A 24,859-nucleotide genomic window follows, 5' to 3' on the forward strand; every position below is an offset into this window, starting at 1 on the left:
TGGACGGTTAGGTCCAGTCCAAGGCGACTATGGGGTTGTGGCGCTCATCTCGCTTTCAGGCTGAGGGAGCCGGCATTTGTCCACAGACAGCTTTCTGGGTCATGTGGCCAGAAGCACTAAACTGCTTCTGGCGCAACAGAACACCGTGATGAAAACCAGAGCGCATGGAAACATCGTTTACCTTCCTGCTGCAGTGGTACCTATTTATCTACTTGCACTGGCGTGCTTTCGAACTGCTAGGTTGGCAGGAGCTGGGACAGAGAAACGGGAGCTCACCCCGTCACAGGGATTCAAACCGCCAACCTTCTGATCGGCAAGCCCAAGAGGCTCCGTGGTTTAGACCACAGTGCTACCTGCATCCCTAGCTCAGGTATAACTGCCAGGGGACAAATTGGCTCACATGAAATGTGGAGAATAAACTATACCTTCGCTGGAGACAAGTCCAGCTAAATCCTATAAACCTGTTTCATCATATGTGAGGGAACGTTCCCTCAAAGTTATTTATCGACTTATTAAATTTATAGACCACCTTTCATCCTCAGACTGCAGAGTGTTTTACTGTATAAAAACACAAAAAACAGCATAATGACAAATGAAGTAACAACCCATATAAGGTCATTGATGGTTTAATTAGTCAAGGGCCTGCTTTTGGTTGGCGCCTAAAGATATGTTGTGAAGACGCCCAGTGAGCCTCCCTGGGGACAACATTCCACAAAAGGGGAGCCACCGCAGAAAAGGCCCTGTTCTGCATAGATGGCATCACACAACTGTGCAGGTACCTCTGATCACATCGCAATCGACACAGGATTGCTGGAATGGTAGTGAACTCTTGAGGGGCATTCTATTATCTTTGGTGGGAATGCCCTCCGGTTTCATTATTCTGGTCCCAAGTACTCAAATAAATTTCTGAAATAATCAAATTATTAGTCTCATTACTGAGTACGTGGACGGACGACATGAAAGCTTGTTGCTCTGAAGGACTTTTGACGTGGGTGCTCACTGCAGCCAGGAGTTCGATTGTCCAGCAGTGGTAAACCTTGAAAAAATCTGCCTAGGACTGCATTGACTTTGGCTATTATGGTGGGGAAGAAAATCAAACATAAACTGCATGTATCCAGGGGCATGGAGCATCCAGGACATTTTTATGTCCTCTGGTGGGACTTCATTTTCTACGCTTTGGACTTTGATGCTCAGCATTCACCATCCATGCCACCTGAGTAAATATGGATGTTTGGATCTGTACTGGTGCATCACTCGTTCTGTCTCTTATTATTTATTGCTTGCTTGCTTTGTATGATGTAATTGTCAGTTTGCATTTCGTAGCACAGGAAGTATTGAGCTGATGTGTAGAGATCTTTCCTATTCTACTTAATTCAAGAGGGTTCTGGAAGCTTCTCTGTGTGAAAGAAACAGGCAGAACGCTCCTGATGTTTGGGTTATTCCTTCCGAGAAGCTGAGTACCGCTGGCTTAAACTGGTCCTGTTATATCTTTCTGTCAAGGTCATGCTGACTACGAAAGTAAGGCCAGAAGGTTTCACTTTCTCTTTCTATCTCTCTTCCTTCTGGTGTGGTGTTCCGTATAGAGCAGGCATGGCCAAACTTGGCCCTCCAGCTGTTTTGGGACTACAATTCCCATCATCCCTGACCACTGGTCCTGTTAGCTAGGGATGATGGGAGTTGTAGTCCCAAAACAGCTGGAGGGCCAAGTTTGGCTATGCCTGGTATAGAGTGTTAAGATTTAGACTTATTGTAAGTTAAAGTTAAGTCTGTTGCAACCGGATTTCTTATGGACAGGGCCAGTACTGACTGTATTGGATTTGTGACCATTAGGCTCATTTGCCTTTAGTAAAGCTCTGCTGGATGAAATATTATTTGCCTCTGGTCTATTTTTGGGGAATCCTGCAACGTGTTTAAGTTGTTACTCTGCTAACTATACATTGGAATCTGCTCTGGATCAATACTGAGTAGAATTCAATGGCAGTAGTATCCTGCTACCACATTTCTGGCTTGTTAGTAGCATTAATAAAGGTTAAAAATGGGGGGGGGGGGAGAGAAAGCCCTGCTTCCCGCCCAAACACAAAACGAGCTGGATTTTCACTCAAAGAGCACAGAGATACCGTATTTTTCGCTCTGTAGGACGCACTTTTTCCCCTCCCAAAATTAAGGGGAAATGTGTGTGCGTCCTATGGAGCAAATGCATATCCTTGGCTTCAGCGATAGCAATGTGAAGCCTCCAAAGCGCAGAGGGAACGCTCCGTCCGCACTCCGGAGGCTTGGCGTTGCTTTCGCTGAAGCCTAGAGAGCGATAGGGGTCGGCGTGCACCAACCCTTCTCGCTATCCGGGCTTCAAAGATAGCCGCCTGAAGCCTCCGGAGTGCAGTGCGAGTTCCTGCTGCGTCCCGGAGGCTTCAGGTTCCTTTCGCTGAAGCTGGGAGAGTCTTGCTCTCCCGGCTTCAGCAAAAGGAACCCGAAGCCTGCGGAGCACAGCGGGAACTCGCAATGCGCTCCAAAGGCTTCAGGGATCTTTGAGGCTGGCGGTGGGGGAAAACAGCGCTTCCCCCCACTGCCAGCCCCACAAGCTCGGGGGGCAGCACAGTTGAACACACCTTGTTTTAGAGGGGGAGAACAAGAAAAAAAATTCTCCCGCTCTTTGCGCAGTGCCCCTTCAGCGAAGTGGGAGGAGAAATGGAAGGGGCTCTGTTTCTCCTGCCGCTTCGCTGAAGGGGCGCTGAGCAGAGAGGGGGAGAATTTTTTTTTTCTTGCTCTCCCCCTCTAAAACAAGGTGCGTCCTATTGTCCGGTGCGTCCTATAGAGCGAAAAATACGGTAATTTTGAATCCTCCACAGGCATAACCCATATGAGAGCAGCACCTACGATTCCGGTTTCACGCTGTGCAGAAGCCACAATGCTCAAGGGTAGAGTCGAGGTGTGGAAGTCAGGGAGAAAACAGAAACGAAGAGTCGTCCAAAACAAGCCAAGAAAGAGACAACTGAGCCAACAGGAAGCGTGGGGAGAAAAATCGACTCTACAAGGCTGTTAGAGGGAGGCAGAGTTACCTAGTGGTGACATAAGGCAGGATTCCTTGAGAGGAGAACCCTCTGCAATGACTGCTTTCCGCTCCAACCCCACGCCAGTCACGGCTACTCTGAAGCCCTGGCCAAGTTTTTTGTGGTTTTTTTTTTTTTTATTAAAAAACCGGCAAAGATAAGAGAAGACAGGGAGACACAGAGAACAGCCTGCCACAGCCAATCATGCGGTTGGAAAAATAGAAAATAAAAAGTGAGAGGGAGAGAGAGAGAGAGAAAGGAGGGTTTGTGTGTGTTATGTATGTGCCTGTGTGTGTGAAAACCACCTCGTCCGTTGTTGTTTCTTAAAAAATAATAAAAGCAAAGATCCGTGAGAAGCCCAGGTTGCGGTGCTGCCAGCCAGGGATCATAGCCATCCCCGGTGGTTGTGGGGGAGAGGTGGGTGGAGGGGAAGGGGAAACAACAGCGAAGGGAGACAATCCATTAAACTAAAACCACCACCAGATTGCATCCTGGTGTCACCATTAATCCCAGCGCCCTCCGCCACTCAGGGGTTAGGGTGGCCAAAAGGCTGCCATTGTCCTAAAGGGTAGAAAGTGTCGTGGATCATGGGCAAGGGGTCGGGCCGGCGGGGCAGCGGGGTTCAAGAAAGGAGCGCTGGCTCCCAGCTATTTTCCTTCCTCTTCATCAGTGCTCTGTTGCTTTCTTCTGCACAACAAGCCCCGTGTGGCTGTCAATGTGCTCCTCTCAATGGCTGCGTTCCCTAGGGGCCAATTCCCCACGTTGCGTTTGAGCTTCGGCACGGCGTAAAAGCCACACCCAGAGCTACAGCTGAACAGAGGTTTCGTGGCTCAGTTTCCGTATAACCGGCGAACTCTTCTTCTCCTTTCCTGCGAGCGAGCGAACGAATGCGCTCTTCACCCGGCTACGGACGGCTTTTACGCTGTGCGAGAGCTCAAGATACGAACTTGGCAGCTAGGCAGAAGCCACGGAAATGGAACAAACCGCAGTGGGAACGCAGCCAAAGAGGGGGGTGGGTCGGCGTGCGCCACAGATGCTTTGAGTTCGAAACACACCTGGAAGGCACAGCCGGGTTGGCAAAAGCGCGGGTGCGGGCACATTCTCGCCAAACAGGCACAAGGCACCCGATATGGGACAACAGCAACTCTTACACCCAACCTCTCGTGGGCCACTAAGAGGCCATGCATCCATTCATTCCAAGCCATCCACCCTGCCCATCAGCTACAGGTGGCTATCTTGCCACTTAAAAGTTTGGCAATGAACTGGAATTTGAAAGAAATGGCTCAGAACCTAAAGGAAGCAGGCAGCTGACCTTTGGTTTGGGGACAAAAAGAAGAAGTGCAATGTTCCCTTGGTGTAGAGGGAGGGGGGAGACAGGTATCATCAGTTCCTTCAAGAGGCACCTGTGCATAGCTGTCAACTTACAGATTTGAAAATAAGGGACCAGCAGCCAAAATAAGGGATTTTCCAAGCACAGGTATGTTCAACTTCTGAGCCCTTCCAAGTCAAAGGCAGAAAGCCCAACCAGTAGCCAAACGAAGCCTCACACGGTGGTTCCCACAGCGCAGCAACCCGGCAAAGGGGATGCAGCAAGGAAAACCACCGTCACCTCTCCGCTGGGAAGCGCTGAGCAAAGGCGAGTCCCCAGGCAACAAGGCCGATTTGATCGGCACAAGGCATGCAAGCTCCACCCCCCAGTCGTTCTTAGACTCCTTATTGGGTCAGCAAAGCAGCCAAGCAACAGAGTTGGAGCCTCCCTCCTCCCTGGCCGGCAGGGAGGGAGGGAGAGGAGCTGCTTCCTTTGAAACCCGGGAAATTTAAGGGACATCATCAATAAGGGACAGCAGTGGGACATGGCGCTGGGATAAGGGACTGTCCCGCCAAATAAGGAACGGTTGACAGCTATGCACCTGTGCCCTCTGCAAACGAGGGTTTAAATGCAGACACCTGTGCGGACAGAGGGACCAGGATGGGCTGCCCACCTGCCTACACTTCCACACAACACGCATGATCACCAGCTGGTTTGGACCGAACGGAGCCCAGAGAGCAAAACAGACCCTCGGATTAAGTGCCAGGGGGTGAGACCAGGCGAAAGGACCGGATTGAGGCGCGCAGCTTCCCGTGCCCACCCTCCGGCGCCCGCTCCCCCCCCCCAGCTCACCATCCCGTGACCACCATCCGCACCTCCTCCCAGACAAGGGATTTCCCCCCCCCACTGGCGGAGAATTTTGGGGAAAGGAAAAAAAGACACCTACTAGCCTGCAGGGTTCGCTCCCTGACCTCCGGGGTTTCGGCCCCAATGCCCAAGGCCGAGCGAGCGGCCAGTTTGAAGACATACTCTGTGTTGGGCTTCAGGTCTCTCACGGTGAACGAGGTCACAGGGTCAAAGGTCCTCGTCTGCAGAAGGGGGGCAGCGGGGAGATGATTGGGGGGGGGAGACGGGGAGACAAACCAAAGTGCAAAAAGTGTGAACAGGAACAAGAGGCACACCCGTTTCCATGCAACGAACGCTCAGTTCTTGCGAACGCGCCGTTTGTGTTGCTCCCGAACTACAACTCCCATGAGCCTCCGCAGCATGGAATGGGGTCAGCCCTGGAAAGGGGGTCAGCTCTTCTTCCGCAGAGGTTTTTAAGCAGAGGTTCGGTGGCCACCTGCCTGGGATTCTTTAGCTGTGACTCCTGCATTGCCAGGGGTTGGACTAGATGAGCCTTGGGGGTCCCCTTCAAACCGTACAATTAAATGATTTCGTGAGAAGCACGGCCGATGGTGATGGGAGTTGCAATTCAGCAGCATCTGGAACTAGCAGAGGGGGGTGCGGGGGTGGTCTGAGGGGGAACTACACTTAAAAACAACAACTATATTAAACATTTTTGAATATACAAATGAAACAAACAGGATACAGTGGTACCTCGGGTTAAGTATTTAATTCGTTCCAGAGGTCCGTTCTTAACCTGAAACTGTTCTTAACCTGAAGCACCACTTTAGCTAATGGGGCCTCCTGCTGCTGCCACTGTGCCGCCGGAGCACAATTTCTGTTCTTATCCTGAAGCAAAGTTCTTAACCTGAAGCACTATTTCTGGGTTAGTGGAGTCTGTAACCTGAAGCGTCTGTAACCTGAAGCGTATGTAACCCGAGGCACCACTGCAGATGCAAGGAGGCCGCTTAGGACAGCTCGATAACAACACACAAGAGATTATCTTAATACTCCATTTCTCTTTTACAGGTTTTGAGATGGAGCGATTCATATATGATGGGCCTTTTTGAGTTATTAGTTTTTATTTGATTTAGACCCCACCTTTCTCTCTAAGGAGTTCAAAGCAGTATTTACATGGGTACCCCCTGGTCTTCATTTAATCCCCACAGCAACAGCCCTGTGAGGTAGGTCAGGCTGAGAGCTGTGATTGGCCCACGGTCACACCTGGCGTGCTTCATGGCTGAGCGGAGATTCGAACCCAGCTCTTCCAGGTCCGGTCCAGCGCTCTAACACTACACCTCTCAGCTTGGCTGGGGAGCAGGCACCATCTTTTTACACCAGCAGAGTCAACAAACGCTTTCCGCGCATTCTCAAATGCCCTTTTATCTTCTGCACGTGGCTTCTGTGCTCATTTCTCCAAAGGAGCACTTTGCCAAACTTTTTGATGTCGCCGGTCGATATTTACGCTCTTCCAGTTATGAGCTGCAACTGCTCAGGCAGCCGAGAGTAAACGACTCGGCCGCCTTTATGATTAAGATCTGGATTTCTATCCAAAAACCCTTTTCAGCCGAACCGATGTCGCGGAGAGGGGCACGTATTATTTTATTTGCTTACCATCCTCAGGTAAGCAAGAGGTATTATCTACATTCAAGGGCACATCCTGGTCAGGTAAAACAACAATAATAATTATTTGTACCCCGCCCATCTGAATGGGTTGTCCCAGCCACTCTGGGCAGCTTCCAACAGATATAAAAGCATAATAAAATATCAAAACATTACAAATCCCCTCTATACAAGATTGGATCCAAAAAGCTGACAGAATATGCCGAATTAGACGGTCTGTCAGAAAAAATAAAGAATAAATCAAACCAGGAATTTGTTTCAAAATGGAAGGTTTTCAAAGAATATTTGAAAAAATAAATATAGTCATTTAAATTCTGTTGCAGCATTTGATGAGCTTCAGTAATAGTTGCAAGGTAGATAGAAGAAATTAGATATATTAAGAAAAAGTTTAATTATGATAAAAGTGTGTATTGGCAATAAGTAATATGAAATCGAAATATGGAATAGATGGGAGGTTGGGTCTTTAGTGTTAAGACCAATATATGTTTTATTGTTTGTTAAGAAAACGATGTGCCTATGGTTCTTCCTGTGTGTAATTTGGTATTTGTGTTTTTTCTTTTTGTATCTATCTATCTATCTATCTAATCAAAACATTACAAATTTCCTTAAAAAGGACTGAAGGGGGAGCCCACAGCAGTGAAGGGTGTGGCTCAGAGAGGGGAATGGTCTGGTCCGGGTACCAAAGGCCAAACAGGGACTCCCTTGCCAGAATTAAACTTCCTTGCTATTACTCCATGAAGCCCCTGAATTAAACACGATAAAACGCAATCAATAAACAACTTAAAAACTATCGACGTGGAAGCGGTGCCAGCGCAACGTTTAGTGCAAGCCGGCATAAAGCCATACGAAGTAGGATGAAATCGATATAGAAAATAGTTTTGAGACCCAGGAAGTGGGGCTCAGGAAGTGTGATTGCTCTAAGAAATAAAAAGAATGTGTTTTTTGTTTTGGAAAAGGGCTTTGGAGGACGGGGAGTTCTGCTCTTTGCCCTGAATGGGTCCTAACACAAGTGCCAGGTGAGTCTCTCTGAAGAGAGCATTCCGTCACCAGGGGAGCCACCACAAAGAAGCCCCCGCGAAAAAAGCACTTACCTCGGGTTTTGCCTGTGTGGCGTCTTTGAAAACCAGCTCATACTTCAATATGATGTCCTGGCGGGGAGGACTCCAGGTCAGCAAAATGCTGCTATCGCTCTTGGCTTCTGCACGGAAGTTCATGGGTTGCCCGGGAACTGATGACAGCAGGAAAAACAAAAAGACCCAGACGTTGTTGTAAGAACGTAAGACGAGACCTGCTGGATCAGGGCCCAGCACCCTGCTTTCACGGAGGGAGGAAGGAAGGGGGAGAGATTGGACAAACAAGAAAGCATTCCCCCCCCTTCCTTGCTTGTTTTTTTGCAATCTGTCTTCCTATGTGTGTCCCCCACCTCCCCACCATTTATATAAATTACAGTGGACGCTCGGGTTTGCGAACGTGATCCGTGAGGGATGCACATTCGCAACCTGCAGCGTTCGCAACCCGCAACCTGGGTTGCGATCCAGCGCTTCTGCACATGTGCAAAGTGCAATTTAGCACTTCTGCACGTGCACGACCGCCAAAACCCGGAAGTAACCCGTTCCGGTACTTCTGGGTGTCGGCGCTCCGTAACCCAAAAAAACGCAACCTGAAGCGTCTGTAACCTGAGGTATGACTGTATAAATTTATCTATAGGAATCAACATTGACTCGTCATGCGAACGCTCGCCTAGCAAATGACTTTTCCTGAGAAGGTGCTGCATTCGGATGGTGGGACCTGTGTTGTAGTCACAGCGCTGGCTCGGCGAGGACTCACCTCCTTGCTTGGTTTTGACTTGGATCGGGTCCGAGAGCGGCCCGTCTCCCACGGAAGTGAAAGCCAGGACCCGAACGGTGTAGGTTTCCATCTCCAGGAGACTGCTGACGGTGGTCAAGAGGCTGTCGTCGACGTTGTGCTTCTGCCAGTTGCTGACCGGCTGGTCTGGCTCCATGGTGTAGTAGACCCTGTAGCCCCGGATCTGACCGTTCGGCTCCACGGGCTCCTCCCACTGGATGATCATGGTTGAGGCACTCAGCATCCGGCCCTGGACGTTGCGGGGGGCGCTGGCGGGGGCCTGCTCCCCTGTCCGCATCACCACGGGGTCGCTGGGCGGCCCCTGCCCAATGGTGTTGACGGCCGACACCCAGATTTCGTACTCTGAGTTGGGGCTGAGCCCCCCGATGCTGTAGCGGGTGGTGGTGATGTCTTCCTTGATCTGGTAGGGTCCGTCCTGGCTCTTCGACTTGTACTCGATCACGTAGTAGGACACGGGGTCGGGGTTCCCCGAATCCCAAGTGATGGTGATGCTCGTCGCGGTCGTCTCCGTCACGATGGGGGTTCCGGGAGCTTTGGGGAGCGCTGAGAAACAAACCGGGAGAGGAAAAACTCAGGGAAACGAAAACCAAATGCAAACAGCAGGACGCCATATGCTAAACGCTGCACCTAATTGGCGCGTTAGGGCATGGGGAGCCGGCAGCGCAGGTCTATAGACGGCGCGGCTGTTTGGAGAAATGTTCCCAGCCTTGTTAGGCACAGTTTATTATCCTCCTTAAACGGCTCCATCAAAAGGGAAAGTGCTCGGCTCAGCATCTGGAATCATTAACGTGAGCTCTGAGCTAAAAAAGCAACAACCCACCAACCAACAGCTTTGCTTGTGAGTGTGCGTCTGAAAGGAGACGCGGTTTCCAAAGAAGCCAGGTGGGAGCTGAGCGCCTTGAGCGTGGCCGCCATTTTGGAACACGTCTTGCTCAGAAAACATCTTGGAAAGGGCAAAATATCCACCGTACTAGGGAGCATGGAGGAAACTGGGAAGAGACAGGAATTACTCCCGTTCTTTTAGAACATAATATCAATAGCCAAGAATCTGGTAGATTAGTCTCAACCACACAGAAAAATGGTTTGGTCTTTTGAAAGGCTAATTGGAGGTGGTTAGGCAAATTAAGAGAAAAACAAAATGTGGATCGGATGAATAGCATCATTTGTTTTGATAATTGGCTGTAGAAAACAAACGAATGCCGCAAAGGAAGAAATATTGCGTATTACAGTAGACTGAACATTCTGCTAAATGGAAGTTTCTCAATTCTACTTGTAGAATAATGTTGAGAATTTGAAAGAATATGAATCCTGAAATCATGGAGTTGAAAAGGACCCCAAGGGTCATCCAGTCCAACCCGCTGCAACCCAGGAATCTCTACTAGATCATACATGAGAGACGGGCACCCCAACCTCAGCTTAAAAACCTCCAAGGAAGGAGCGTCCACTACCTCTCATGGGAGCCCATTCCACTGTCAAACTACTGTTCATGCGGTAAGGGGGCAAATTACGTTTATACACACAATTCAAAGTGTTGGTGCTGACCTTGAAAGCCCTAAACAGCCTCGGTCCAGTATACCTGAAGGAGCATCTCCACCCCCATCGTCCAGCCCAGACACTGAGGTCCAGCGCCGAGGGCCTTCTGGCTGTTCCCTCCCTGCGAGAAGCCAAGTTACAGGGAACCAGGCAGAGGGCCTTCTCGGTGGTGGCGCCCGCCCTGTGGAACGCCCTCCCACCAGATGTCAAAGAGAACAACCACCAGACTTTTAGAAGACATCTGAAGGCAGCCCTGTTCAGGGAAGCTTTTAACGTTTAATAGGTTACTGTATTTAATATTCTGTTGGAAGCCGCCCAGAGTGGCTGGGAAAACCCAGCCAGATGGGCAGGGTCTAAATAATATATTATTATTATTATTATTATTATTATTATTATTATTATTATTATTACTACTATTAAAACCCTGCTCAATATTATTTCTGCAATGCAGTTTGTTATTGGGCAGCTGGGGCAGGGGAGAGAACACAGAAAGCCCCCTCTCTACTGAGTCTGACCACTGGCCAACAGAGTCCAGAGTTTCTGCTGACCGACAATCTCTCCCTTCAGGGTCCTTCCCAGTCTCTGCTACTTGAGCCTATTAACTGCAGATGGCAAGGTTTGAACTCAGGGCTTTTAAGTTCAACCCCTTCCAAGAGCGCCTTTAACCCCCTCCCCAACTCCATTAGAGAACACGTATCTGATGCCCCCTCTGCCCCTCTCAAAACCACTTTTCAAAGCCTGAACACAACCCAAAACCAAGTGTGTGTCCTCTGTCCCCCAGTCGTTCCTTGTTTCCCAGCTCCCTCTTATCCCTGTGTCAAATTGTTGACTGTATTCTCCTTGGGGGCAGAGGCCTTTTTTTTTTTTTTTTGCTGTCGTCGCTCTGCAAAAACGCCACATAAAAATTGAACGGGAAGTAAACCGTCACACATCATACGACGCTGGCAAAAAGACACTAGGCTCATGCAAAATTCACAGGAAACCCGTGCACACTTAAGAACGGATGCATGGAGTACCCAAGGTGTGTTTTGGCCACATCTCGAGTTTTCCGAAAAGCCCAGGGCTTTCATTCTTCATACAGTAGCCTCTTGTTAGAGCTCTCGGGCGATTTGGGAGACATGCGGAAGCTGACCTGACAGATGGTTAGCAGCAACATCGCGCACAGATGCAGCTCTGAACGCTTCGTTCATGCTTCCTCTACGCATGCGAGCGAAGGGGTTGGGCAAAGGGGGTACCAGCCGACTGAGCCCGGGAGCCCCAGCCCCGCTGACCACTGCCCAAAAGTTCTGCCCTGGCAGCAAGCTCTCCAGATCAGCCAAGGAACAAGCAAGGAGGAGCAACTGATGGGAGAGATGGGTGCAGAAATAGGCATGCAAACACGAGGGAGGGGACAAGCCGGGAAGTCAAAACAGGGAGCGGGCTTAAGCAACAGCTCTTCCACCTGGGAGGCAAGCTGAGGCTCCTGATACAAACAGAGGCAAGGGAGAGAGAATGATGATATCTTGCTGGTCTCCCACTCCCATCGTCCTTCACGGTGGTCCTGCTCGCTGGGGGCTGATGGGAGTTGGAGTCCGGCCGTGTGTGGAAGGGCACAGCTTTCCCTGCCTCTGCTAACCAGGCTGGACCCCTGGCCACGTGAGAGCAGAGAGGGCTGTGAAGACTCGAGCGGAGCCCCCGTCATGCCAAGCACCCGACGGCGGGAAAACTAGCCTTGCTTACATTTCACGGTGATCTGTGCCACGGCTTCGATGACACCCAGGCTAGACATGGCCACGCAGGTGTAGTTGGCTGAGTCCTTCACATCGGTCAGTTCCAGGACGTTCCGCCCCACGGGCATGTCGTCCTCCGGCGTCAAGTCTTCTGCCCCCTGCATCCACTTGACGTAGGGCATGGGGGAGCCCACCGCCACGCAGGTGATGTTGACGTTGCCTCCAGGCATAATCTCGTGGCTGGAGGGAGGGATGGAGAAGCGTGGGGCCACGCGACGCACTGCGGACAAAAGGCACAGAGGTAACAAAAACAAAAGCAAAATAAAAAAGGGGGGAAAAGAAAAAGGAGAGAGAGAGAAAGAGAGGGGAAAAAGAAAAAAGAAAAGAAAGATAAGGGGGAAAGAAGAGCAGAAGAGATTTTAAATACAGACGGGGCTTTAGCTGTTATCATTTTGTTGTCGTTCCTTCATTTAAAGGGGGGAGGGGGACAAAAAAAAGAAGCTGAAATTAAAAATCATCAGAATACCGAGAAATGATAATCAATCAATAAAGGAAAAAACCAAACGAACAGAACTTCGAAAATAATTTTACTTTCACAAACGATATGTAGAATATAGACATAAAAGCGGTATCTCATAGCAACAGGAGTCCATTGATCGATTTTAAGACCCATCACAGCACAAATAAATACACAAAAATTTATTAGCAATTTCTCATCTTTAAGAGAGCAAAAGAAGTTGGGCGTGGCACTTCCGGACAGTGGGGCCCCCTCCCTGCGTACGTTGGGGTGGGCTATCCTTCTACTCCCCCTCCCCAACATTTTCGGCAAGGCCCCTTTCCGGCGGAGGCGAAGGGAAAGGGACCTTCCCTCAAACCAGGTTTTCAAAGCGGACCCTTGCAAAGCTAAATTGGCCCCCTCCAGAGACCAACACCCTTTGAAACAAAACAGTGGGAGGGGGAAGCAAGACTGGAAAAAGAGAGAGAGGGGAGGAAAGGGGAATGCAAATTTTCAAGTGAGAAGGTCACACGTGCCGAGACTGGTGCATCTTTCGCACACAGACCCACGCACGGCCACAAGAATCTTGAGAGGGTAGCCTGACCATCCACGTTGCCTTTCCAAAAGGGAAGGAAGACCCACCTACCCAATAGGATAGGGGTTGCAGAAAGTGCTGTTTTTCTAGGGAAAAAAGTACTCACTGTGACGGCCTCCCTCGTTCTCTTACAATGGCGCCCACATGAGAGGTGCCATCACTGAGCTTTGGTGGAAGGAAGAAGCAGCCCTGTTTGCGGAGCCTGCGACCCTCCAGATGCCGCTGGACTAAAACTCCCACCGTCCCCTGATGGGAAATGGACACCTACAACATCTCTGGCGTGGGGGCACAGCTTACCCCTCCCTGAGCTAAGAAGAAGCATTCTCTGGTCTCGGGAGGAAATGCCTCTCCTGAATGAGGCATTCTTCCCTCTCTTGCATGGAGCAGGATGCTTCTCAGGGTCAAGAATTAGGAACCTGCAGCCCTTGAGATATTGCGGGACTACAACGCCCATCATCCACAGCCAGGCATGTCCAAAGTCCATTTCGAGGGCTTAATCCTGCCCGCTGGTCGGTTTAATCCGGCCTCTGTGGCAGTTAATTTCCTAAAGTCCATTTTGAGGGCCAAATCCTGCCCGCTGGTCGGTTTACGTAATCCGGCCTCTGTGGCAGTTAATTTCCTAGGGTAAAAAACCTCAACAACTTCAACCCTAAAAAAAAAACTCAGCAACTGCAATCCTAAAAAAAAAGTCAACAACTTTGGCTGGCCCTTTGGTCGGCCCTCATGGCCCTTCACTTCATCAAATCTGGCCCTCTTTGAAAAAAGTTTGGACACCACTGTACCTCGGCCACTGGCCATGCTGGTTGCAGGGGCTGGTGGGTCTTGGGAGTCCAACAAATTGGGGGCCGGCCAGCCGGCCTGCGGCTTCCCCATCCTAGCATCTGGTGCAGATGTGGGCTACAATGAACATCTGCATGGGCTCAAAGCCCTGGTCCTTTCTAGAAATGGGCACAGCTCCTAAGGGAGACTGGAGGGACAGAGCAGTTCTCACCGCAGCCCCCCAAAACTCAAGGCAGGTAAAAAGAGGTGGGATTGGGATCTGGGTGGGAGTGAAAGGGGGCTTGTTCCCTGGAGGTGGCCAAAATCTAGCCTGCAAACCGGAAGTGGGGAGTTCATAAGGGTGTCCTCTCTGGGTGGTGGTGGTGAGGGGTCCCCCCCATTTCCTGTCCTCACCCCCACCCCCCGCCTCCACGAAGCGACCCAGAGGAGTGCAGGGCGAGAGGGAACGTGGCGGCGAGGCGAGAGCCGGCGAGAGGGAAAAGATGAGAAACTCTAATGAAATTTTTGTGGTTTTCGGGCAGTGAAACCCTAACGAAGCCTCTTTGAAAGATCTGACATGATTCCATCAATAGATGCAGCTCTCAGAATCACAAACATCATGCAAAAGAGAAGAATGGAGAGAAGAGAACGAGAGAGGAGGAGGAGGAGAGAGAGAGAGAGAGAGAAAGAGAGAGAGAGAGACAGAGACAGGGAGGAGGAGGAGGAGGAAAAAAGGAGATGGAGAGCATTGGAACTGGTTTGTGGGCCACTGCAAATGCCCACATGGGTAAGGAAAATAGAAAAAGAGACCAGGAGAGAGAGAGAGAGAGAGAGAGACAGAGAGAGAGAGAGACAGAGAGAAGGGTTAAGGGTCAGGGGGGGAAAACCCACTTTTTAAAAATGCTGCATACTCAGTTTCTTTATTTTTTCTTGCCGATGTGAACCAATGCGCAGTAGGTTTTAACATTGGCACATCGCAGCCCTGGCATAATAATAATAATAATAATAATAATAATAATAATAATAAAACAATTGATAATAATCATAAGAGGAAGGAAAAACAAGTCCATGGAAACAGGCAACTTCGAGAACAGAAACAAACAAACGAAAGGATGGATGGATGCCCAGTGCACTTCCTGGGTGGAAGGAAGAAGCTTTCCAGACCTTTAAATGGGGGAGAGGGGGGGCAAAAAGGGCAAGGAGAGGGTGCTTTTTCCAGGGTGGGGTGGGAGCAGGCAGGAGGGGGTCCATTTATTATTTTTTAGGAATTCTGAAAATCTCCTGTTCTCCCACTGGCCCCAGAAGTGGGTGTGTTGGGGGGTGGGGGCAGTGATCTAAAGACTGCGGAACTGGTTTCTGGGTGGGGGCCCTGCGATGCCCAGGGCCCTGCTGCAAGAGAAACACCCCCCACCCCGATATAGCAAGCCTGCCTTACAATTTTATGAAGATTTCAAAGTAATCCCTCCTGCAACCTCATTGGGTTGTATTCAGCCTTAAGCTCCACTCCATAGCTGTCAACCGTTCCTTATTTGGCGGGACAGTCCCTTATCCCAGCGCCATGTCCCACTGCTGTCCCTTATTGATGATGTCCCTTAAATTTCCCGGGTTTCAAAAGAAGCAGCTCCTCTCCCTCCCTCCCTGCCGGCCAGGGAGGAGGGAGGCTCCAACGGTGTTGCTTGGCTGCGTTGCTCACCCAATAAGGAGTCTAAGAACGACTGGGGCGTGGAGCTTGCATGCCTTTTGCCGATCAAATAGGCCGCGTTGCCTGGGGACTCGCCTTTGCTCAGTGCTTCCCAGCGGAGAGGTGACAGTGGTTTTCCTTGCTGCGTCCCCTTTGCCGGGTTGCTGCGCTGTGGGAACCACCACGTGAGGCTTCGTTTTGGCTGCTGGCTGGGCTTTCTGCCTTTGGCTCGGAGGGGCTCAGAAGTTGAACATACCTGTGCTTGGAAAATCCCTTCTTTTGGCTGCTGGTCCCTTATTTTTGAGGCTGCTGGTCCCATATTTTCAAATCTGTAAGTTGACAGCTATGCTCCACTCATTACAGTGGGCTTGTTAGAGGGCAGTTTCCTATATTCCTATTTAAATCGTCCCCTCTTACTCTGAACCATGAGGGTTAAGAGACTTATCTGTTCAGGGGAAGGAACGCTCTGCCTCAGCTGAAGAGCATCTTGGGACTGGATTCAATTCCTGGCATCTCCACGTAGGACTGGAAACGCCCCTTCTCTGAAACACTGCAAGGCTCTGCCAGCCAGTGGTAAAGGTAAAGGGACCCCTGACCATTAGGTCCAGTCGTGACCAACTCTGGGGTTGCGGCGCTCATCTCGCTTTCCTGGCCGAGGGAGCCGGCGTACAGCTTCCGGGTCATGTGGCCAGCATGAATAAGCCGCTTCTGGCGAACCAGAGCAGCGCACGGAAACACCGTTTACCTTCCTGCCAGACCGGTACCTATTTATCTACTTGCACTTTGACGTGCTTTCGAACGGCTAGGTAGGCAGGAGCAGGGACCGAGCAACGGGAGCTCACCCCGTCGCGGGGATTCGAACCTCCGACCTTCTGATTGGCAAGTCCTAGGCTCTGTGGTTTAACCCACTGTGCCACCCGCGTCAAGGCAGCTGCTTATCATCTAAATGCTTCTGCTCATGATCTTAACTAGGGATGGCAATCTGTGACCTTCTAAACGCTCCTGGACTACAATTCCCATCATCCCCGAGTCCGTTGGCTGGGGCCGATTGAGAGTTGTAGTCCAACAACGCTTTGGAGAGACACAGATTCACCGCGAGAGATGGAAGTATGAGTGTGAGGGAATCTCAGCCTCTTCCCCCCAAAAATAGTCCTTTTGAGACTAAATATTGCCTTCTCTGCTTGGGATACTGTCCAAATCCAGCCACAAGTGGCAGTTAAGAGAAATAACAGGTATTTTTTAATGGAGCCCATTTTTTGAATCAAAATGGAGAGGCGGACTTTGGAAAACGAAGGGAAGAGGGGTGGCGAGAGAGGGAACCGGTTGAAGGAATGCAGGCGGGAAAAGGGGCAGGAGGAATGAGCTTTTTAAAAAAATTCTGCAGGGTTGGGAACCCAGTTTTTGGGAAGGGATGGGAGTAACAAGGGAAAAAGCAAGGGGAAGAAAACTTCGGAGGTATTCAACTGACTGGAGAGTTCAGGTGGAAAACAAATGGCAGGAATGAATGCAAAAACACACGCACCTAAATAATAATAATAATAATTGGAAACACAACAGGGGAACTGAACGGAGACTTGCACTGGCGAGGCGAGGAGGGTGGGGGTGGGGAAACAGGGGAAGGAAAGAAAGGGAAGAAGGAAGAAAGGAAAGAAAGAACAAACCAGAATTAAGTAAAACCGGTAAACCATAGTTCAAAACAAAGACCAGCGCTGTGAATCGAAGTCTGAAGGGAACCCCAATCGTTGTTCTCAAGATAGCCAGGGGGGTAAAGAGAGCGTTTCAGCAGTCTCCTTGCAAAGTGGCCAGGAAGGGAGGAAGGAAGGAAATGTTCCCATGGGGGGAGAAAACGGGGCCCCGTTCACATTTAGTGTGAAGCAATTCACGATACCCGCCCCCCTCCCCTGATGATCATACGGCTGACTGGGAGGAAAGGGGAGCATATTTATGCAAAAGCTGGGGAGAGGAAGGTGGAAGAGAACATTTGGAGTGAAGGTGTCATAAAAAGAACTACAAAACAGAAAATATGGGTTCAACACCATCTCAGCTCCCTGTCATCTTGAGACTGCTCGAAGGTGGTTTATTTCCCCACTGTTAAACTACTCTGGACGGTTAGGCTCTGTGGTTTAAACCAACCATGGTTTACTGTTAACATTTGAAAACAGCAAACGGTGGTTAGTTTAAACTATGGTTTTATTGCGGGGGAAGTCAGGATCACACTGTAGCCCGTGACCCTGGCAAGTTTAACTAACCAGTTTCCAGTTCTGAGGTAAGGATTAACAATAATTGGTCAAGAACAGGAAGCAGGTGGTTCTGGTCTTTTCCTTGGAGTCGCAGACCTCCAACCCATCACCTGGGTTTGCGTTCCTGTGCAACTCACATGATTCATGCGAGATCGTGGGCCCGAAAGACACCATTTTGGGGGGCTGTGCTCTTACAGCACCCCAAAACATGTGTTTTTGGGCAAAAGGTGTTTTTTTTAAGTGGAGCATAAGACTCTTAATCTCAGAGTCATGGCTTTGAACACCACATTGGGCAGAAAATTCCTGAATTGCAGGGCATTGGACTCTACAACTCCATGATTATATGGGGTATTTTTTAATTGATAGTTTTACTGTTTGATTCTTTCTGTAAACTGCTTAGATGTTTCTTTTATTTTTTCTTTTTTCTAAGTCAAGAGGTGTGTAAGTTTTATGAAATAAACGAATGAATAAAACTCACGTCAGTCCCAGTTGTGGTCCAAAATAGCTGGACGGCACCCGATTATCTGGGCACTGTAGGGTGGGGGCACTGTTGTTGTTTTTTAACAGAACTGTAGAGTTGGAAGGGACCACAAGGATCATCTAGTCCAACCCCCTGCAATGCAGGAATCGTTCACCCAACACGGGGCTCAAACTCTCAACCCTGAGATTTAAGTGTCTCATGCCCTGCCAACGAGCCAGGATCAGAATCCAAAGTTTGATCTTGGCTTCTCAGGGTAGAGTTTACGCTAGCCAGTTTGGACAAAACGACAGCCGAGCTTACTTCACAACGGGTATGAATACATTCACACCATTTAAAGCATTATCAAAACAACTTTGAGCAACCATGGCTGCCCCCCAAAGCATCCTGGGATATGTTGTTTCTGAAGTAGGCTGGAGCAGTTTAACAGTCAATATCTTTTCACAGAGGATTTCAGCTCCATGGGAGGGAAGGATGGGGAGAGAGTTCCTCCTAACAAGGTCTCAGCAGGTCTTAAGAAATGATAGCCCCCCCCCCCCACTTTTGTGAGAGAAGCCACGGCTCTTTGAAGAAGCATCACAACCCTTTAAATCAGCCTTTCTCAACCTGTGGGTCCCCAGATGTTGGTGGACTACAACTCCCATCACCCCTAGCTAGCAAGGCCAGAGCTCAGGGACGATGGGAGTTGTAGTCCAACAACATCTGGGGACCCACAGGTTGAGAACCGCTGCTTTAAATCATGGGTAGGCAAACTAAGGCCCAGGGGGCCAGATCCGGCCCAATGGGCTGCCAAATCCGGCCCGCGGACGGTCTGGGAATCGGCGTGTTTTTACATGAGTAGAGTGTGTCCTTTTATTTAAAATGCATCTCTGGGTTATTTGTGGAGCAAAATTCTTTTTTTTTTTCAAAATATAGTCCAGCCCCCCACAAGGTCTGAGGGACCGGCCCCCCACTTAAAAAGCCTGCTGACCCCTGCGTTTAAACGGATGCTGCTAAGCTAGCCCAAGTCTTGTTCATGCAGGACCAAACTACAGTTTAGTGTGCAGGCAGTGACAGGCACCCGGAAAAGAGAAGAGCTCTTGCAACTTGTAATTTTATCTCTGCAGTTTTTCTTTTACTGGAGGGGAGCGGTTTAGCTCAGTGACAGAGAACACACTATGTGTGCAAAAAGTCATTTTTTTGGGGGGGGGAGATAAAGGTTGAGAGGACCTTCTCTTGGCCTGAGACTCTGGACAGAGTGTTTCCAGTCAGCTTCTAAAAACCCCTGTGCTGTTCTTACTTATTTGACCTGAATGAAAACCAAAAGGATCCATGAGGGGTTGAAGGGAGAAAGCAAGGGGGGTGCAAGCTTTATTTTTTGTTTTTTTACAGACCTGCTTGTAGAGGAACGGAGAGTCGAGGTTTGTCGGGCAATGGCGACCCCCGCAGCCTGCCCTGAGACCGAACTCCCATGCTGAAAGGAAAGTTCTGAGGAAGGATCTGATTTCATTGTCTCCCTGCTGGTTTTTTGCATTATGGTCATCATTTATCGGCCCCCCCCCCGTGCCCAGCCCTCACCCCCCAACCAGGATCCACCCAGATTTTTACCATGGAAGAGGAACAATTTGCAAGGGGTTGCAAGGGGTTGGGAATGTGGGGAAGAGGGTGGGGTAGCCTTTTGGGCGAGTTCTCGTCGCTTCAAACCCCGATTCACGTAGAAAAGCAAGTCAAAATTAAGAAAGGGAAAGGCGGGTGGGTGGGAGGGTCAGGGGTCGGGGTCGGGGGGAGAGGAGAAAAACGAAATCCATGTGAAATTCAAAAGCAACGTGGTAAAATAGAAGTCAACTGCAATTGTCATGACATAAGGAACGGGGAGGGAAATAATTGTGCTTTGCTTTGCTTTGAATCAAATTAAAAAATAAACAAATACTAAAACAACCACACAACGGAAAAACCAAAAGAACACCAAATCAAAACTGAAGGGTGATTGGTTGAGAAAGCACCAAAGGAAACCGAAATGGTCTTAAACATTTTGACACCCAGCAAGCCCATAGCTCCGAATGAGGTGAGAAGGCGGACATTATTAGCATTTTGGGCGAGACAGAGGAGGAGTCCGTTCTGTCTTACTCCAAAATGAGGAGGGGGGGGAGGAAAGGGGGGCAAAATAATGTGCAGCCTTGATATACATATTTGTAGTGAATATTAGATTACACCTGTCCCGTCCCTTCTCAAGCAGGTGATTTGTGGGTACCTCTCTACTCCTTCTTCCTTTCGTCTCCCCCTGGATGCAAATTTCGGCTACGTTGCCTGTCATAAGCGGGATATGAGTGGAATTATTTACCCCTTACCCCCCCAAATGTTGGGTTTCTTTCCTTCCCCCTTAAACAATTTAGCGTGTTGGCTATCCAAATACAGCAACTCACGGGAATTGTTCTAAACGCCCACCCCAATTTGGTTGTTCAGCTGGTTTCCTTTTTAGTGAATCGGTTGGTTCATTTTGCACGATGGGCAAATGGGATCATTCGGAAGTCAAATTGGATCCCGGCCGGATGGTCCGACCGACACCCCCCACCCCTCATATTAAGGGTGGCATTTGTTAAAAATGGTTGTTGTTGTTGTTTTGTTTTGTCTGCAGTGTGTGTGACAAGGTGTAATCTAAATTCCCCACCCACCCCCCTAAAAACAAAGAGAACAGCAATGCAAAAAGGGATAATAAGACAAAAGCAGGCAGAGGATTTCGAAATCACGAATAGCACAGTGTTCCTGCAGCAAGTAATTTGGTCTTAAGGCATATACTCCCCTGAAACTCTTGAGAAATCCTTCTGCAGAAACAGAGTGTTAATTTAACTGATTCTCGTTAAAGTTTTGTTCAGTATCTTTTCGGCTCAGATCATACAAATTTTAAAAGTAGCAGGCTTTCCAAAAATAGCAGGGGGCATTCCACTTACCCCGTGACCAATTCTCTTTCTTTCTTTCATTCTCTCTCTCTTTCTTTCTCTCTCTCTCTCTCTCTTTCAATGCAAATGTAGAGATGACTGAATTTTAATAAATAATACCGCAAGAGACAGATCTCTCACCCTGAGTTCCAGAGATCAGGGAAGAAAGCTGGAGGGATGGCTTGCACCCAACTAAATCCTACTCAAGAGTAGACCTACTACAGTTAATGGTTAGCTGTGTCCTTTAATTTCAGCAGCTCTGCTCTGAGTAGGAGTGACACTGAAGACAACCCACAACTGGCAAAGTTTTCCCTTACTTTCTGTATTCTAGATACCTCCCTGGTATCCCTTGTTTGCAGGTGAGGTGGGAGTGGGTAATTCCTCAGTGGGGTGTGTGTGTGTGGGGGTGTTTAAAGAGATGCACCCTGCAAAAAAACCCCAACCTAACACTCCCTTAAAAAAAAAAAGAAAAAAGGTAAAGGACCCCTGACAGTTAAGTCCAGTCGTAGACGACTCTGGGGTTGCGGCACTCATCTCGCTTTACTGGCCGAGGGAGCCGGCGCTTGTCCGTAGTTTTTCCGGGTCAGGTGGCCAGCATGACTAAACCGCTTCTGGCAAAACCAGAGCAGCGCACGGAAACACCGTTTACCTTCCCGCTGCAGTGGTACCTATTTATCTACTTGCACTTTGACGTGCTTTCGAACTGCTAGGTTGGCAGGAGCTGGGACCGGGCAACGGGAGCTCACCCCGTCGTGGGGATTCGAACCGCTGACCTTCTGATCGGCAAGCCCAAGAGGCTCAGTGGTTTAGACCACAGCGCCACCCATGTCCCTTCAACCCACCCTACACCAAAGCAATAATACTGAGAACTTGGGGGGGGGGGGGAGAGAGCAAAAGGTGTCATGCCAAAAAGGTAAATAAATTCAAGGGACTAAATCTGGAACATAGGTATGGGGGGGGGAAATCCAATAACTTTACAAAGAGGAAGCCTATTGATGAGAGAATTGCAGTAATAACCAAGCAACCTCTTAATGTAGCTTCGCAACACTGAATGCTAATGTCACATCAATGTGTTCTGAAATGTCCAGCTGTGCTGACTGGATACCGCCTCCAAATGCACCACAGCAGTGAAATACTGAGATATGGTCACCCCCAAAGCCTTGATATCCTGAAGACGGTTTGGTTATTACTGCAAGAGCCCTAAGATGATCACAGCTGGATCAGGGCCCGAATAGTCCAGCATCTCGGTCTCACAGTGGCCACCCAGACATAGGCAAACTCGGCCCTCCAGATGTTTTGGGACTACAACTCCCATCATCCCAAGCTAACAGGACCGGTGGTCAGGGATGATGGGAATTGTAGTCCCAAAACATCTGGAGGGCCAAGTTTGTTCTACTCACTGTAGGCCATGGACTATGATTTTTCATAGGCATGTTACAGAACATACGTGTTATTTTTTCCGTAACGGGCCTGGCTGGCTTATACCCCACCGGAATTGAAGATGCCCAAGGTTTTCAAGTACACCTGTCCTACTACAAGGGGCAGGTTATCCTTGAATGGTCCTTCCTCCACAGGTGTTTTTCAAAACTTTCTACCCTCAAGAGACCTCCCCAATGATGTTATATGAAGATGCTTGACTCCCCCCTGAAGGACCAGGGCAAGTTAATGAGTGGTATCTTTGAAGACGAGCTTAAAAACTGAGGACCTCTGATAACTCTCCGAGGACTTTTATGTGGGGCAGACTAAAAAAAACCCCAAACAAGCCACACTACTCTGTGGGAAGAAATCCCAGGGGAGGAATCCATAGGGCAGGGAAGTTCCCAGGCTGCAAAATTCATGTTCCTGCTTTTTTTTTATTTTTTAGGAGTGGGAGATGTTGACATTCCAACAAAATAATCTTCATGCAGGTTTGGCCTTCTCAAATTCCGGCCCTCACTTGGTCAGCACTGTAGCCTTAACCCGTTACTCTAGCACAAGGTGTAAGTCAGCCCCTCGCCTCAAAATATTTTACACTGCAGGCTCCATCCATCTGTTGGATTCGGAACAAGTCAGCTGTGCTTAAGTTCCCACCAAAATAAGTGGGGGCTTAAACATCAAGGGTTTCATCCAACTAAGTTCTACTCAGAGTAGACTCAATGGAGTTAGTTGTCCTACGTTACTTAGGTCATTAATTAGCCGGGGTCTGCTCCACGAAGGACCAACCCCAAGCCATGACTACTCTTGCCCCATAGCTTTTGACAAGACCCAATTTCAACTAAGCCTGGGATCTGGCCCTATGTATTTCATTTATTTTCCAAATTTCTAGAACGTTTGCAGAAGACTAACTCTGGGGGGTTACTGCTGCGTTGAACCCCTACGGCAGCCGTCGCCAGATTGGTGCCCTGCAGAGATTTTGGACTACAACTGAGGCTTGCGACATGCCTGAAAGGTAGCTCACATTGCCATGCAAGCGCACTTCACCCATCACCCTGTCCTCTAGCTGCGGCAATCATTTGCAAAACCTAGTCAAGAAGACACTGAGTGAAGCCTTGCTAATTAATCTCCGGAGGAAACGGCAAGTGGGGTCAAGGATGCCTTGGTGCAAGGAAGAAATCTCTATCGTTTCATGAGAACATTGGATGAGCTGCGCTGGTCCAGATCAAATGTCTGTCTAGGGACTCTTCTAGGAAGATTGTGGATACCCAGAAACTGGAGGTCAGATCCATACTCTGGATCCCCTGCTTCTGGGCGTTCTGGGGTGAGGCACACGCCCTCCCCCCCGAACCCCAGAAGCGAGGGGAGCATCTGTGAAAGGATGAAGTGTGTGCATGTAAAAAGCACCAGCATAGAAATACCAGCATCTTGAGAGATAGACAGACAGAGAGAGAAAGAGAGAGAGAGAGAAAGAAGGAAAGAGAGAGGAAGAGAAAGCGAAAGCAGAAGAGAGAGGAAATAATAATGAGACAGATAACTGTCAAAGCTGCACCGGATTTCTCAATAAATAAATACACAAACAGATCGACCACACAGCTTTAATACCTGTACATTAGGAACTTGCCCACTGGGTTTTAGAAGGCTGTCATCTTTGTCATAATTAAGGAAATAGGAGTATATAGAAGTGGGGTGGGGTTTTGGGGGGTGGGTGGGGGGAGATTTGGGAATACCGGAAAACATTTGTGTGTGTGTGTGTGTGTGTGTGTGTGTGTGTGTGTCAGTCAGAGAGAGAGCCATTTATTAGGAGCAGCAGCCCCTTCAAAAGTTTGCAATGCGGAGTCTTATCAAACTGATGCTGTCTGAAGTGTGTATGGAGTGGTGCATTTTATTTGTTTGTTTGTTTATTAATTAAATTTGTATACTGCCCTATACCTGCATGTCTCAGGGCAGTTCACAAGATAAAATCATGATATTAAAAAGACGTAAAGGTAAAGGGACCCCTGACCATTAGGTCCAGTCGTGGCCGACTCTGGGGTTGTGGCGCTCATCTCGCTTTATTGGCCAAGGAAGCCGGCGTACAGCTTCCAGGTCATGTGGCTAGCATGACTAAGCCGCTTCTGGCGAACCAGAGCAGCGCACGGAAATGCCGTTTACCTTCCCGCCGGAGTGGTACCTATGTATCTACTTGCACTTGACGTGCTTTCGAACTGCTAGGTTGGCAGGACAGGGACCGAGCAATGGGAGCTCACCCCATCGCGGGGATTCGAACCGCCGACCTTCTGATCGGCAAGCCCTAGGGTCAGTGGTTTA

The 24,859-nt window shown here is 49.2% G+C and overlaps 1 protein-coding gene and 1 long non-coding RNA gene across 15 annotated transcripts in view; both read right to left on the bottom strand.

Moving 5' to 3' along the window:
* The window catches only part of PTPRS (protein tyrosine phosphatase receptor type S), a 308,002-nt gene that overhangs the window by 86,637 nt on the left and 196,506 nt on the right, over positions 1 to 24,859 (bottom strand). For all 14 annotated transcript variants that reach the window (XM_083594329.1, XM_083594333.1, XM_083594331.1 and 11 more), the window contains 4 exons: positions 11,983 to 12,252; positions 8,692 to 9,273; positions 7,956 to 8,092; positions 5,303 to 5,444 (listed from right to left, as the gene is read on the bottom strand). In XM_083594329.1, the coding sequence (XP_083450455.1) occupies positions 5,303 to 5,444; positions 7,956 to 8,092; positions 8,692 to 9,273; positions 11,983 to 12,252 (1,131 nt within the window). The remainder of the gene's footprint in view (positions 1 to 5,302; positions 5,445 to 7,955; positions 8,093 to 8,691; positions 9,274 to 11,982; positions 12,253 to 24,859) is intronic.
* LOC310753650 lies at positions 12,423 to 15,077 on the bottom strand. The gene is made up of 2 exons (XR_014543423.1): positions 13,664 to 15,077; positions 12,423 to 13,588 (listed from the first exon to the last, which is right to left on the bottom strand). It is a non-coding gene; the product is annotated as an uncharacterized lncRNA (long non-coding RNA).

Source organism: Podarcis filfolensis (assembly GCF_964270895.1).
Source record: "Podarcis filfolensis genome assembly, chromosome: 18".
Lineage (NCBI taxonomy): Eukaryota > Metazoa > Chordata > Lepidosauria > Squamata > Lacertidae > Podarcis > Podarcis filfolensis.